General features: G+C 46.3%; 1 protein-coding gene and 1 non-coding gene across 3 annotated transcripts in view; both read left to right on the top strand.

Moving 5' to 3' along the window:
* VPS13B (vacuolar protein sorting 13 homolog B) overlaps nt 1-12,696 on the top strand; it is a 1,018,523-nt gene that overhangs the window by 979,805 nt on the left and 26,022 nt on the right. For both annotated transcript variants that reach the window (XM_038744561.1, XM_038744562.1), the window contains exons 55-56: nt 2,788-3,605; nt 10,376-10,552. In XM_038744561.1, the coding sequence (XP_038600489.1) occupies nt 2,788-3,605; nt 10,376-10,552 (995 nt within the window). The remainder of the gene's footprint in view (nt 1-2,787; nt 3,606-10,375; nt 10,553-12,696) is intronic.
* LOC119927583 lies at nt 1,263-1,396 on the top strand. The gene has a single exon (XR_005450573.1). It is a non-coding gene; the product is annotated as a U6atac minor spliceosomal RNA (small nuclear RNA).

The raw sequence follows: 12,696 nt of genomic DNA, 5'->3' as shown, positions 1-12,696 counted from the left end.
AGTTTATAAATGAGGAATTACCACCTTCAGATCACACCTTTACCACATGAATGTAATAATTAGTAGTAATTGTGGGATTTGTTAAGTGCTTACTAGTGCCATGCACTGTACTAATCGCTGGGGTAGTTACAGATACAAGATAATCAGGTCCCACGTGGGGCTCACAGTCTGAGTATTAAGTCGTCATTTTGTAGATGGGGGAACTGAGACAGATCATTTAAGTGACTTGTCCATGTTCACAAGGCAGGCAAGAAGCAGAGGAGAGATTCTCTCCCCACTTCAGGTTTCACTCTACTGCCCAGATCTTTTTTCCATAAAAACGTTCAGGACATGTTTCCCCACTCCTCAAGAAGCTCCAGGAGTTGCCCATTCACAGCCTTATCTAGCAGAACCTCCTCACCATTAGCTTTAAAGCACTCAAACACCTTGTCCGCTCCTACCTCGCCTCACTACTCTCCTTCTACAACCCCACCCATGCATTTGCCGCCTCTAATGCTAACCTTCTCACGGTACTTCAGTTTCGTCTATCTCGCCCACATCCTGCCTCTGGCCTGGAATGCCCTCTCTCCTCATATTCGACATATTCATCTTTAATTCTGCCCTCTCCCCTGGATGATAAAATTATCGTCTCCCCTGGACGATAAAATTATTTCTCCATCCTTATTGACACCCATGCCCATTGCCCCCACGAGTTGTTCCAGATATTTAACTCCCTCCTAAAACCCCCTGCCCGCCCCCCGCCTTCCCCATCTCTTGTCCCTAATGACCTGGCCACCTACTTTATTGAGAAAAATCAAAACTATCATGTGTTATCTCCCTAAAATCTCCCTTGCCCTTCCCCAACCGCTTCCTCCTCCTGCCCCACCTTGAACTGTCCCATCTTTTCCCGAGCAGTATCTCGAAAGATCTCCTGCCTTCTCTCAAAATCCTCCCCCTCCACCTGCTCATCTATTCTTTGCACTTTATCAAAACCCTTTTCCCCTCCCTTACCTACATCTTCAACTATTGGCCCTCCAGTGGCTTCTTCCCCACTGTTCCAAACATGCCCATGTCTCCCCTAGCCTAAAAAACCCCTCCCTCAACCCCACAGTTCCCTCCAATTATTACCCCAACTCTTCCTACCATTCCTCTCCAAACCAAGCTGTCTACACCTGCTGTCTCAAATTCCTCTCCAGTTCTCTCCTTAACCCCCTCCAATCTGGCTCCCATCCCCTTCACTCCACAGAACTGTCCTCTCAGAGGTCACCAATGTTCTCCTTCTTGTGTTGTATGAAAGGAGAGAAGGTTAGCACTCCCCTTGAGAAGAATGGAAGAGGTCCTAGTGGCCTTTACAACACAAATATATATATGGTTAAGGCATTGCCACCTACCTAATGACATCTTACCAAGTTTTAGAGAACAGCTTGGCATAGTGGATAGAGTCAAAAAGTCATGGGTTCTGGTCCTGGCTCTGCCACTTATCTGCTGTGTGACCCTGGGCAAGTCACTTCACTTCTCTGTGCCTCAGTTACCTCATCTGTAAAATGGAGATTGAGACTTTGAGCCCCACATGGGACAGGGAATGCGTCCAACCCAATTTGCTTGTTTCCACCCCAGTGCTTAGTAGAGCACCTGGCACACAGTAAACGCTTGACAAATACCATGATTATTGTTATAATTATTCTTGCCATATTCAACAGGCTCTACAGCATCCTAATCGTCCTCAACCTCTAGCTGTCTTCAACACTGTCGACCACCCCCTTCTCCTGGAAACATTTTCCAACCTCGGTTTCACTGACACTGTCTTCTCCTGGTTCTCCTCCTATCACTTTGGCCGCTCATTCTCAGCCTCATCTGTGGGCTCCTCCTCCGCTTTCCACCCCCTAACTGTAGATGTCCCTCAGGGTTCAGTTTTGGTTTCCCTTCTGTTCTCCATTTATACCCACTCCCTCGGAGAACTCATTTGCTCCTGTGGCTTCCACTACCACCTCTACGCAGATGATTCCCAAATCTACATCTCCAACCCTGATATCTCTTCTTCTCTGCAATTTCACATTCCCTCCTGCCTTCAAGACATCTCTACTTGGATGCCCTGCCATCAGCTCAAACTTAACATGTCAAAAACAGAACTCCTTAGCTTCCCACCCAAACCCTGTCCTTTCTCTGACTTTCCCATCACTGAAGACGGCACCACCATCCTTCCCGTCTCACAAGCCCAAAACATTTGCATTATTCATGACTCTTATCTCTCTCTTCAACCCATGTATTCAGTCTATATCATAGTAGATCATATTCAACCTTCACAACATCGCTAAAACCCGTCCTCTCCTCTCCATCCAAACTGCTACTATGTTAATCCAAGCCCTTATCCCATCCCGCCTTGATTACTGCATCAGCCTCCTTGCTCCTCCCTGCCTCCTGTCTCTCCCCACTCCAGTCCGTACTTTCAGAAGAGAAGCAGTGTGGTCTAGTGGAAAGAGCATGGGCTTGTTCTGATCCCGGCTCTGCCACTTGCCTACTTCACTCTGCTTCCCAGATCATTTTTCTACAAAAAAGTTCAGCCCATGTTTCCCCCTTCTCAAGAACCTCCAGTGGTGGCCCATCCACATTTTAGAGGAACATATTCAGTATTAAGTGCTTAGTACAGTGCTCTGAACACAGTGAGTGCTCAATAAATACAACTGAATGAATGAATGAATCCTGAGGTATGCTTGAACTTGGCTCACATTCAATTTTCCTGTCCCACCGGGAGTCCGAGAAAGAGTTCTGACCTGAATAGGGATAATGATTATTGCCTGTTTTCTCTAGAATTCAGGAGCACAGCGTTGCCTTAAGACTGTTCATCGGTCAGCTAAGTCTTGCGGTATTTGATGACATCACCCACCCCAAAATATCCTCTGAACTTCTGCGCCTTACACTGGACAACGTTTTCCTGAGTGTTGCACCAGAAGCCAGCCAGCTGAAGGTCCTGCCTCCCCGAGATCCCACCAAAGGCCTCCTGGAGCTTTATAGTCTCGAAATACATTGCGGAGACTTGCAGCTGGACAATCAGCTCTATAACAAGTCTAATTTCCACTTTGCTGTGTTGGTCTGCCAGGGAGAAAAAACAGAAAGCACACAGTGGTCCAAAGTGAACAGCCTGCTCCTATCCAGCAAAGAGCTGGATGAGTACAAGAAAAACTGTTTCATCAAACTTTGCGTCGTCTTTTCCGAAGGTCAGAACTCTCTGCTTGACATGAATGAAATCAGCTTCGAGCTGAAGCCTGCCAGGTTGTATGTGGAAGACACATTTGTTTACTATGTCAAAACTTTGTTTGGCACGTATCTTCCCGGCGGCGGCCAGCTGTCCAGACTTTCCGCAGAGCTGGCGGGTCTTCCCCAGGTACTACCTGAACAAGTCAGGCAACATGCCCGTGCTTTGGTCAATCCGGTGAAACTGAGGAAGTTAACAATACAGCCCGTGAGCCTGCTGGTCAGCATCCACGCTTCGCTGAAGCTCTACATCGCTTCAGATCATACGCCTCTCTCCTTCTCCGTGTTCGAACGGGGACCGATTTTCACCACGGCCAGGCAGCTCGTCCACGCTCTGGCAATGCACTACGCGGCCGGGGCTCTCTTCAGAGCAGGTAAGGAAGGGCGAGCTCAAGGTCTTTAAACCCTGACCCCGCACGTGTAGCCGGTCAAATCCCGGCCAGTTGAGTAAATTATGATCCGAGAGGCAGGCGTCGTCGGAGTGACCCTGACTGGGTGTGAATTTACTGCTCTGGCGTACTGAATGTCAGCTTAAGGTTGCCGTGAAGATGGGCGCTGGCCCACAGACCCTGAGGGGAGATCCTGCTCTGAGCAGTAAGACGTCTCAGAAGAGAAGCAGAGTTACCTAGTGGAAAGAGCAGGGGCTAGTTCTAATCCTGGCTCCTCAATTTAGCTACTGTGCGACCTGGAGCAAGTCACTTAAATGATCTATCTTAGTTTCCTCATCGGTAAAATGGGGATTCAGTAACTGTTAATAATAATAATAATAATAATAATAATAATAATGGCATTTATTAAGCGCTTACTATGTGCAAAGCACTGTTCTAAGCGCTGGGGAGGATACAAGGTGATCAGGTTGTCCCACGGGGGTGCTCACAGTCTTCAGCCCCATTTTACAGATGAGGGAACTGAGGCACAGAGAAGTTAAGTGACTCGCCCAAAGTCACACAGCTGACAGTTGGCGGAGCCGGGATTTGAACCCAGGACCTCTGACTCCAAAGCCCGGGCTCTTTCCACTGAGCCACGCTGCTTCTCTAACTGTTCTCCCTACTGTGTAAGCAGTGAGTTCCATGAGAGACAAAGACTGTCTCCAGTCAGTTTGTCTTGTATCTCCAGCAGTGCTTGGCATATTACAGGAGCTTAACAAATACCACAATTACTATTAATAATAGTAATAATAATTTTGGTATTAAGCGCTTACTATGTGCAAAGCACTGTTCTAAGCTCTGGGGAGGATACAGAGTGATCAGGTTGTCCCATGTGGGGCTCACAATCTTAATCCCCATTTTACAGATGAGGTAACTGAGGCACAGAGAAGTGAAGTGACTTGACCAAAGTCACACAGCTGACAAGCGGCAGAGCTGGGATTTGAACCCATGACCTCTGACTCCCAAGCCCCATGATCTTTCCACTGAGCCACGCTGCTTCTCTAATTATTATTATTAATAGTAGTGTCTTTATAAGAATTCACAATAGGAATGCCAGGGAGAGCGCTGGTTCTTACCACCATCTCCTGGTTGTTTCATTGATATTGGCAAATGTGGGAAAGGCTAGTGGCAATTTTCCCATCTGGTTTTTAAGAACTTCAAAGGCCGAAAGGTTTTTATAGTTATTTTGAGGTTGTTGCTGTGCACGTCAGTGCGTGGCACAGCCTTGGAGGTGCGTGCAAAGCATTATCAGTTTTGACAGCTTTTCCTCTTTCCGAAGTCAAGTAATCAATACCATTCCTCTTGAGCAAATATTGATCGATAGCTACTGGCCCGACTTATGTGGGTTGTGAGAATCCTCCTAGCCGAGTGGGGCATTTTCAGAAGTGCCCTCATTTCGAGCTGAATGGGATGAGTTGGACGGAGGATGGTATCGTGTGGTGGCAAAAGAGAAGCAGTGTGGCCTATTGGGTGGAGCACTCACCTGGGAGTTCGAAGGACCTGAGTTCTAATGCCAACTGCCACTTGTGTGCTGTGCGACCCTGGGCAAGTCACTTCACTTCTCTGTGCCTCAGCTCCCTCATCTGTAAAATGGGGATGAAGACTGTGAGCCCCATGTGGGACAGGGACTGTGTCCAACCCGATTATCTTGTATCTACCCCAGTGCTTAGAAGAGTGCCTGGCACATAGTAAGTACCTAACAAATGCCATAACTATTATCATTATTATTATTAGATGGAGTGTCCCGAGCCCGTTGTTGGGTAGGAACCATCTCTATATGTTGCCAACTTGTCCTTCCCAAGCACTTAGTACACTGCTCTGCATACAGTAAGCGCTCAATAAATGTGATTGAATGAATGGATGAAGACTTAAGGACCGAGAACCTGTGTGGTTGAATATAACTGAGAAAGCATCTTAAAAAAAAGATGATGGTCCTAAATATAAGAGCAAGAGGGAAGAACTGAGCAAGAGTTCATGTATTTTGTGAATTCTGGTTAATGGGTGGGGCCATGTGTTCTCAGAACATGTCCTGGCAATCCAAATCCAGGCCCTAATTCATACCATAATCTTTTTTCAGTTTAGTAATATTAATAATAATAATAATGGCATTTATTAAGCACTTACTATGTGCAAAGCACTGTTCTAAGCACTGGGGTGTTACAAGGTGATCAGGTTGTCCCAAGGGGCTCACAGTCTTAATCCCCATTTTACAGATGAGGTAACTGAGGCCCAGAGAAGTTAAGTGACTTGCCCAAAGTCACACAGCTGACAAGTGGCGGAGCCAGGATTTGAACCCCTGACTTCTGACTCCAAAGCCCAGGCTCTTTCCATTGAGCCATGCTGCTTCTCCATACTCCCATGAATTCAAGCAATGGTCACCAACCTGGATCATTTTAACTTTTTCCAAAGAAATTATGGGTAACAATTGTGGAAGCTGTTAAGCACGTACTCTGTGCTAAATACTAGAAAACAGGATAATCAGATTGGAAACAGTCCCCGGTCTACCGACAGCTCACAGCCTAAGTGAAGGAAGGGAGAACAAATATTTAATCCCCATTTTACAGATAAGTAAACTGAGGCACAGAGAACTAACATGACTCATCCAAGTTCACACAGCAGGCAAGTGAAAGAGCTGGGATTAGAATTCAGGTCTCCTGACTCTCACATCTGGACTTTCTCCATTCGGTCACGCTACTTCTCATTATTTATATTTATTTATTTTTGGTTAGAGACTTGATAAATTGGGAAATGAGTACTTTTCATCCATTATTCTAAAATAACATATTCTATAATAAGGTTGTTTTCCCACATATAATTTTAGAGAGCAGCGATTGGTTTGTTTGCTGTATCATTTAGAAGCAGCGTGGCTTTGTGGAAAGAACACGGGTTTAGGAGTCAGAGGCTGTGAGTTCTAATCCCAGGGAATTAAGACTATGAGCCCCACGTGGGACAACCTGATTACCCTGTATCGACCCCAGTGCTTAGAACAGTGCTCGGCACATAGTAAGTGCTTAACAAATACCAACATTAGTATTATTATTATTGTTATTAAGTTTTTCTCACAAAAATGTAAATTCATAAATAGAGCTAATTGATCTTGAATTTTTAAGGTGATATTGACAAGATTGGAGTAGAATCCCTCCAAATCTATTGCAATATCTTTGGATTGGATAGCCTGCACATGTAGTAAATAAAGCCTTAAATTCAGGATAAAGGGGGTCACTAAGAAACAAACAAATCAAACTCTAGATTGAAATGAGGAGTGATTTTTGTAGCTCATTGTGGGCAAGAAATGTGTTTACCAATTCTGTTTTATTGTGTTCTCCCAAGCACGTAGTATAATGCTTTGCACACAGTAAGCACTCAGTAAATACCAGCACTTAATACAGTGCTCTGCACACAGTAAGAGCTCAATAAATACCAGCACTTAATACAGTGCTCTGCACACAGTAAGAGCTCAATAAATACGATTAAGTAAATGAATAAATACGATCAATCGATCAACTGGCTGATTCTAGAACAGAGAAAGGAATGTGTCACTAAGTAAGCTTGGAGTTTTATATTAGGAATAGTAACTGTGTAGGCCCAAACCCCTTGAAGAAGATCCTTCATTCCAGATTACTGAATAATGCTTCTAGAATAAGTCTTTTAGGCTGTGAGCCTGTTGTTGGGTAGGGACCGTCGCTATATATTGCCGATTTGTACTTCCCAAGCGCTTAGTACAGTGCTCTGCACACAGTAAGTGCTCAATAAATACAACTGAATGAATGAATAATGCCCAAATCCAGTTTGTAGACAGCTGTACCAATTGGGCCAGGACGACTTGCCAAATTACATTTCAAGCAGTATTAATATTCCATTAAGGATGTATCCTGTGATTTTTTTTCTTGCGTTTTCCCTCACTTTATTCTGTTAGGATTTTCTGTAGCTGACATAAAATTCTCCAAGCTATTGTCCCAACCTCTGTGTGAACAGAGAATACCATCTGTAACACGGAGAGCTCTGTTTTTAGGCAGTCAGCCGTCTTTACTGAGCGCTTACTGTGTGCAGAGCCCTGTAGTAAGCACTTGGGAGAGGACAGTATAACAATAAACAGACAGCAGTTTTGGAAATGCTGTTGCTAGGATCAGAGGAGGGCAATAGAAACAAAGGAAGGGGTGGGAAATGGCACCTAGGAAGAACAGCTAGAGACCGTCTCTGGTTAATTAGGTTAAAAGAGGGGGAATTAATAACATTCCTCAAGTAGAAAAACGGGGCATTGGATGAGTGGTGGTGAGCAGCTGGCCTCCATCTCCACCAAGGACAGAACAGGAAGAAACGGGATTAAATACAGCAGGACAAATTTAGGTAAGACGTGACTAAGAACTTCCTGGCTATAAAGATGGAGACTTTGAAATTCGCTACCAACAGAGGTTCTGAGATGATCTTCTCCAGACTTTTTCAAAAACAGTTTAGAGACCCGAGTTTCAGGATGTTCACGGAATAATATTTATGAAAAAAAAAGTCGCCTCACTGTTGTGGAGCGTGGAGCGTATTGGAGACAGGTATCTCGGGGACGGGGATGTCGGAGCTCCCGGCCGTAGATTCTGTAGGAGCCGCCACCTAAAGCGTCCTGCCACCTCATTGTTGGAGGCTCAAAGATCAAAAAAGGAAATTCTCAATCATCCTCCAACCTCCTAGGCCACAGGCTCAATGGCTGTCATCGGACCTTATCCAAACCTAAGTCCCTCACTGTGTGTTTTTGACACCTGGGATTACATGTGCTCCAATGGTGGCATTTAACACCAGTCATTCAATCAATCAGTTGGTCAATCAGTGGTATTTATTGAGTGCTTACAGTGTGCCAGACACTGTACTAGGAGCTTTCTGCCTGTAGGCAGAACCTCCCGCCTCCCTCACCCTCTCTCTCTGCATGGATCTGGAGGTGGCCTGGTTTTGGTTGGAGTTTTTCATTCATTCATTCATTCAATCGTATTTATTGAGCGCTTACTGTGTGCAGAGCACTGTACTAAGCGCTTGGGAAGTACAAGTTGGCAACATATAGAGACTGTCCCTACCCAGGTGGTGGGGCAGCCTGTTACCTAGAACTTCCAAATCACTGCCAAAGCCGAAACACCGAGCCAAAGCCCACAGTTAATCGCCAAAGCAAAGAGCCACAGCAAAGCAGAGAGGGTCTTTTGTTTCTTTTACACGTGCGACCATCCCCTCAGAATGATTTCATAAGGCCAAGTTTCCCCGGGGCATCCACAAGGCAGATGGGCTGCTCTTAGGAGGGAGAAACGAGCAAAACAAGCCGGCTTCAGCCAATCCACGAACTAGCATAATGGCTTGGAGACGCGGCACGGCATAGTGGATAGAGCACAGGCCCGGGAGTCATTGGCTCTAATCTCGGCTCCACCATTTTTGTCTGCTTTGTGACCATGGGCGAGTCACTGTGCTTCTCTCTGCCTCAGTTCCCTCATCTGTCAAATGGGTATTGAGACTGTGAGCCCCAAGTGGGACAGGGACTGTGTTCAAACTGATTTGTTTTTTATCCACCCCCAGCGGATAGTACAGTGCCTGGAACATTGTAAGCACTTAACAAATACCACAATTTTGGTATTATTATGTCGGCCATCCCACGAGCAAGCGGCCCAGCTTTGACCGTCCGTGAGTAAGCAAGGCCGGCTTTGGCCGTCCCTGTGGCACCATCCCCGTGGCCATCCCAGAAGCCAATGCACGGCCAGGGAAGTGGGCACTTTGGCGGGAGCGGGCAGCGCCGTTCCTAAACTTTCCAGCCGAGGAGCTGCAAGAACCGCCCCCCATTTACCCCTTCCAGTCTTCCGATTTCCAGCCTGAGGGAGAAAATCCCCCACTGGTTTTCGGAACCGGCGTCCCGTAAGGCGAGGCGGCCCCGTTCTCTCCATCCGATCAACCTACTGGCCAGCGTCAGGCCGGTTCACATTTACAGAGGAAACCTTGATCCAAGGATCCCCCTCCTGGGATTTTCACGGGGAGTACTCCCTTCTGACTAACCTAATCAGTATGTAGATGTCACTGTTGTTTACACAACCAAAGCTTGCTGGGTAGGGAGGAGGGCGAGACAGTTGTCTGGCCGTAGCTCAGCGCCAAGGGAAAGCGGCGTGGTGGGATTGGGGAAAAATAAAAATAACTCTTGCACACTTGTCAGAAATGTGCATCTCTTTGATAGCACCCCATCAATCTCCCCACTCCCGGTCTCCGCATCCCTGGGCATCGACTGTCCTAATATTAACATTTCAGGGTGGACTTTTTGCAACACACACAAACCTCCTAAACAAGCAAATCTTCAAGGAACAGTACTCTTGAACCGCCTGAGCCTAATGCCGCCCTCCGCACTTAATCCGCACTAGACTCTTAGCAGAAATACGGGAGGTTCATCCGAGGAACTCATAGTCATGCTGTCCGTGAGGCTGCCAGGAAGGGTCGCGCTGATTTATTAAGTCGGGAAAGACGGGCCTCTGTGAATCCACAGTGAATGAATTATTCCCCCCTGTTGTATTCCAAGAGAGCTCATCGTATGGGGTGAGAGTGCTCTGCACACAGTGCTCTGCCCACAGTAAGCGCTCAATAAAATACGATTGAATGAAGTACGACTGAATGAGAAGGACTGGAGGGTGGGTGTGGGACCCGCTTTTCTTCACATTACCCTGCTGTGTGGGCCGTGTTGATGACCTTTGTCCTTTGGGTCTGTACAGGTTGGGTGGTGGGGTCTTTGGAGATCCTGGGCAGCCCGGCCAGCCTGGTGCGCAGCATAGGAAACGGCGTCGCCGATTTCTTTCGCCTCCCGTACGAAGGACTGACCCGAGGCCCGGGGGCCTTCGTCAGCGGAGTTTCCAGAGGCACCTCTTCGTTCGTAAAGCACATTTCTAAAGGTAGCTATTTTGGTTTCCCGGTTATCCTTGCCGCCTCCTTCCCATCCTTTTCCTCCCTCCTTTGGTACTTGCGGGAATGTGTGAAAGCTTGAAAACGCACTCCAATTGCCTCCAGCTTTGTTTGGTGGATTTGTAACCAAGCTCATATATAACGACTTATGCATTAAACAGATCGCTCCTTGCTCAGAGCCCGCTAAAACGGTTCAGAAACTTCAGAATTTTAAACCTCCCTTTGGGGGGAAACAAAGATTGGCTCGGCTGCTATTCCGTGTGATAAGTCCAGAAATATTCAAGGTGTTCAGGACTTCTGCTCAACATCAGAAATTCTACACTCGGTTGCCTCATCGTATTTGTTTTTTTTTTTTTTTAATGTAGATACAGTTGTCATAACTTTGGTAAGGAGGGAGATAGGTTTTGACGTGAAAATGGATTTGGAGAGAAAGCCCGGCCTGCTTTTCCCTAAGAAGATACGTGAGCAGTGCCATCTTGTGGCATCAAGACCCCAGAAAAACAGTGGCAAACGCTTCTCAGGGTCCCTGCAACAGCTTGTCGGAGTCACTAACTCCTCCCAAAACAATGTTGGGTGCTTTTGATCATCTGGGTTTACCCCTTCTAACCGGCCTTTGATGCCTAAGATCCAAAAAAGATACTTCAGGCTACCACCTGTTCTAGCAGGAAGTAAGCCTTTACCCGACCCAGGGAGATTTAGGGTTTTTTTCTGTACCACCTAAAAGTAGTTTTGCCGGTGAAACGCCCTTTATGATTGGGAGAAAGGGTGCAGAGGGTCTCAGAGGTAAGTGTGGGGAAGAGAGTGACGACAAAGTCAAAGTCTGCCCATCCGCCAAGCTAGCTCTCTTCCTCCCTTCAAGGCCCTGCTGAGAGCTCACCTCCTCCAGGAGGCCTTCCCAGGCTGAGCCCCTTCCTTCCTCTCCCCCTCGTCCCCCTCTCCATCCCCCCCATCTTACCTCCTTCCCTTCCCCACAGCACCTGTATATATGTATATATGTTTGTACATATTTTTTACTCTATTTTATTTGTACATATCTATTCTATTTATTTTATTTTGTTAGTATGTTTGGTTTTGTTCTCTGTCTCCCCCTTTTAGACTGTGAGCCCACTGTCGGGTAGGGACTGTCTCTATTTGTTGCCAATTTGTACTTCCCAAGCTCTTAGTACGGTGCTCTGCACATAGTAAGCGCTCAGTAAATACGATTGATGATGATGACAAAGTTTCAGAATTGGAGGGGCTGAGAGTCCGAATAAAGCCAAGGAAGAAACCATTTGTCTCCAGAAGGATGGTAAGCTTCGTTACAGTGAAAAGAACAAACGAATGTATCGCTGGTGATTTTTAGAGCCCCTGGTCTCCTAGGAGTGTTTTGGTTTTTGTTTTGTTTTTCAATGTCAAAAATTCCCACCCAACTTCTAGAGTTGATACCATCCGCAAATGTAGCAGTAAGCCCCGGAGCAGGGCAGTGCAGTCGTTTTTATGAGCATTTTCCCAACTTCCTCTCGCCTTCGTCTAGCCAAATCTGCCTTTCTTTACTGAATTCTGGCTAAATTGCAGCTGCGTAATAAGTTGAAAACTAGCCTCCGTCAGCGAGCAGTTAATAACAGATACATAGATAGGATCGTATTTTATTGAAGCGGTTAACTGTAGCATTTAAACTTTTCTCACTGAGCTGCTCGCTCAAGGGGATTCAGATATTTTCCAGCAAAATGTGGGCATTGCCTTTCTGGAGAGCAAAATAATCAGACTGTTTCATTCCCACACCCCAGGGTTTGCACTCTTAGCAGCCCCATAAGCATTTCCTTACCAAGTCAAACTATCTTGTTGAGCGTCTCCACTGATTACAGTTAAACATCTCTTTAACTTCCGTCCCCGCAATTCAGCCCCAGAGCTCCTTGCGGGTCAAAGCAGTCAGGTTGGTCTGCTAGATATTAGACTAAGGGAAGGTTTCAGAGCCCGTAAATGTTAACCAAACTGCCACCTGAAATAATTCCACCCTTTTTTCCTAACCCCTCTCTACGGTTTTTTTTTTTTTCCCCTCCTATTTAGATTTCCTTCAAGCTGCCTGTCTAGAAGTTTCTCTAGAGCAGCCTGTCTAGGGATACTAGGATACTAAGAGCTCTAAAAATCGCCAGCC

Source organism: Tachyglossus aculeatus, chromosome 4 (genome assembly GCF_015852505.1).
Source record: "Tachyglossus aculeatus isolate mTacAcu1 chromosome 4, mTacAcu1.pri, whole genome shotgun sequence".
Classification (NCBI taxonomy): Eukaryota; Metazoa; Chordata; class Mammalia; order Monotremata; family Tachyglossidae; genus Tachyglossus; species Tachyglossus aculeatus.
The sequence above is the reverse complement of the archived record's forward strand: the minus strand, read 5'-3'. Positions and strand labels throughout refer to the sequence as shown.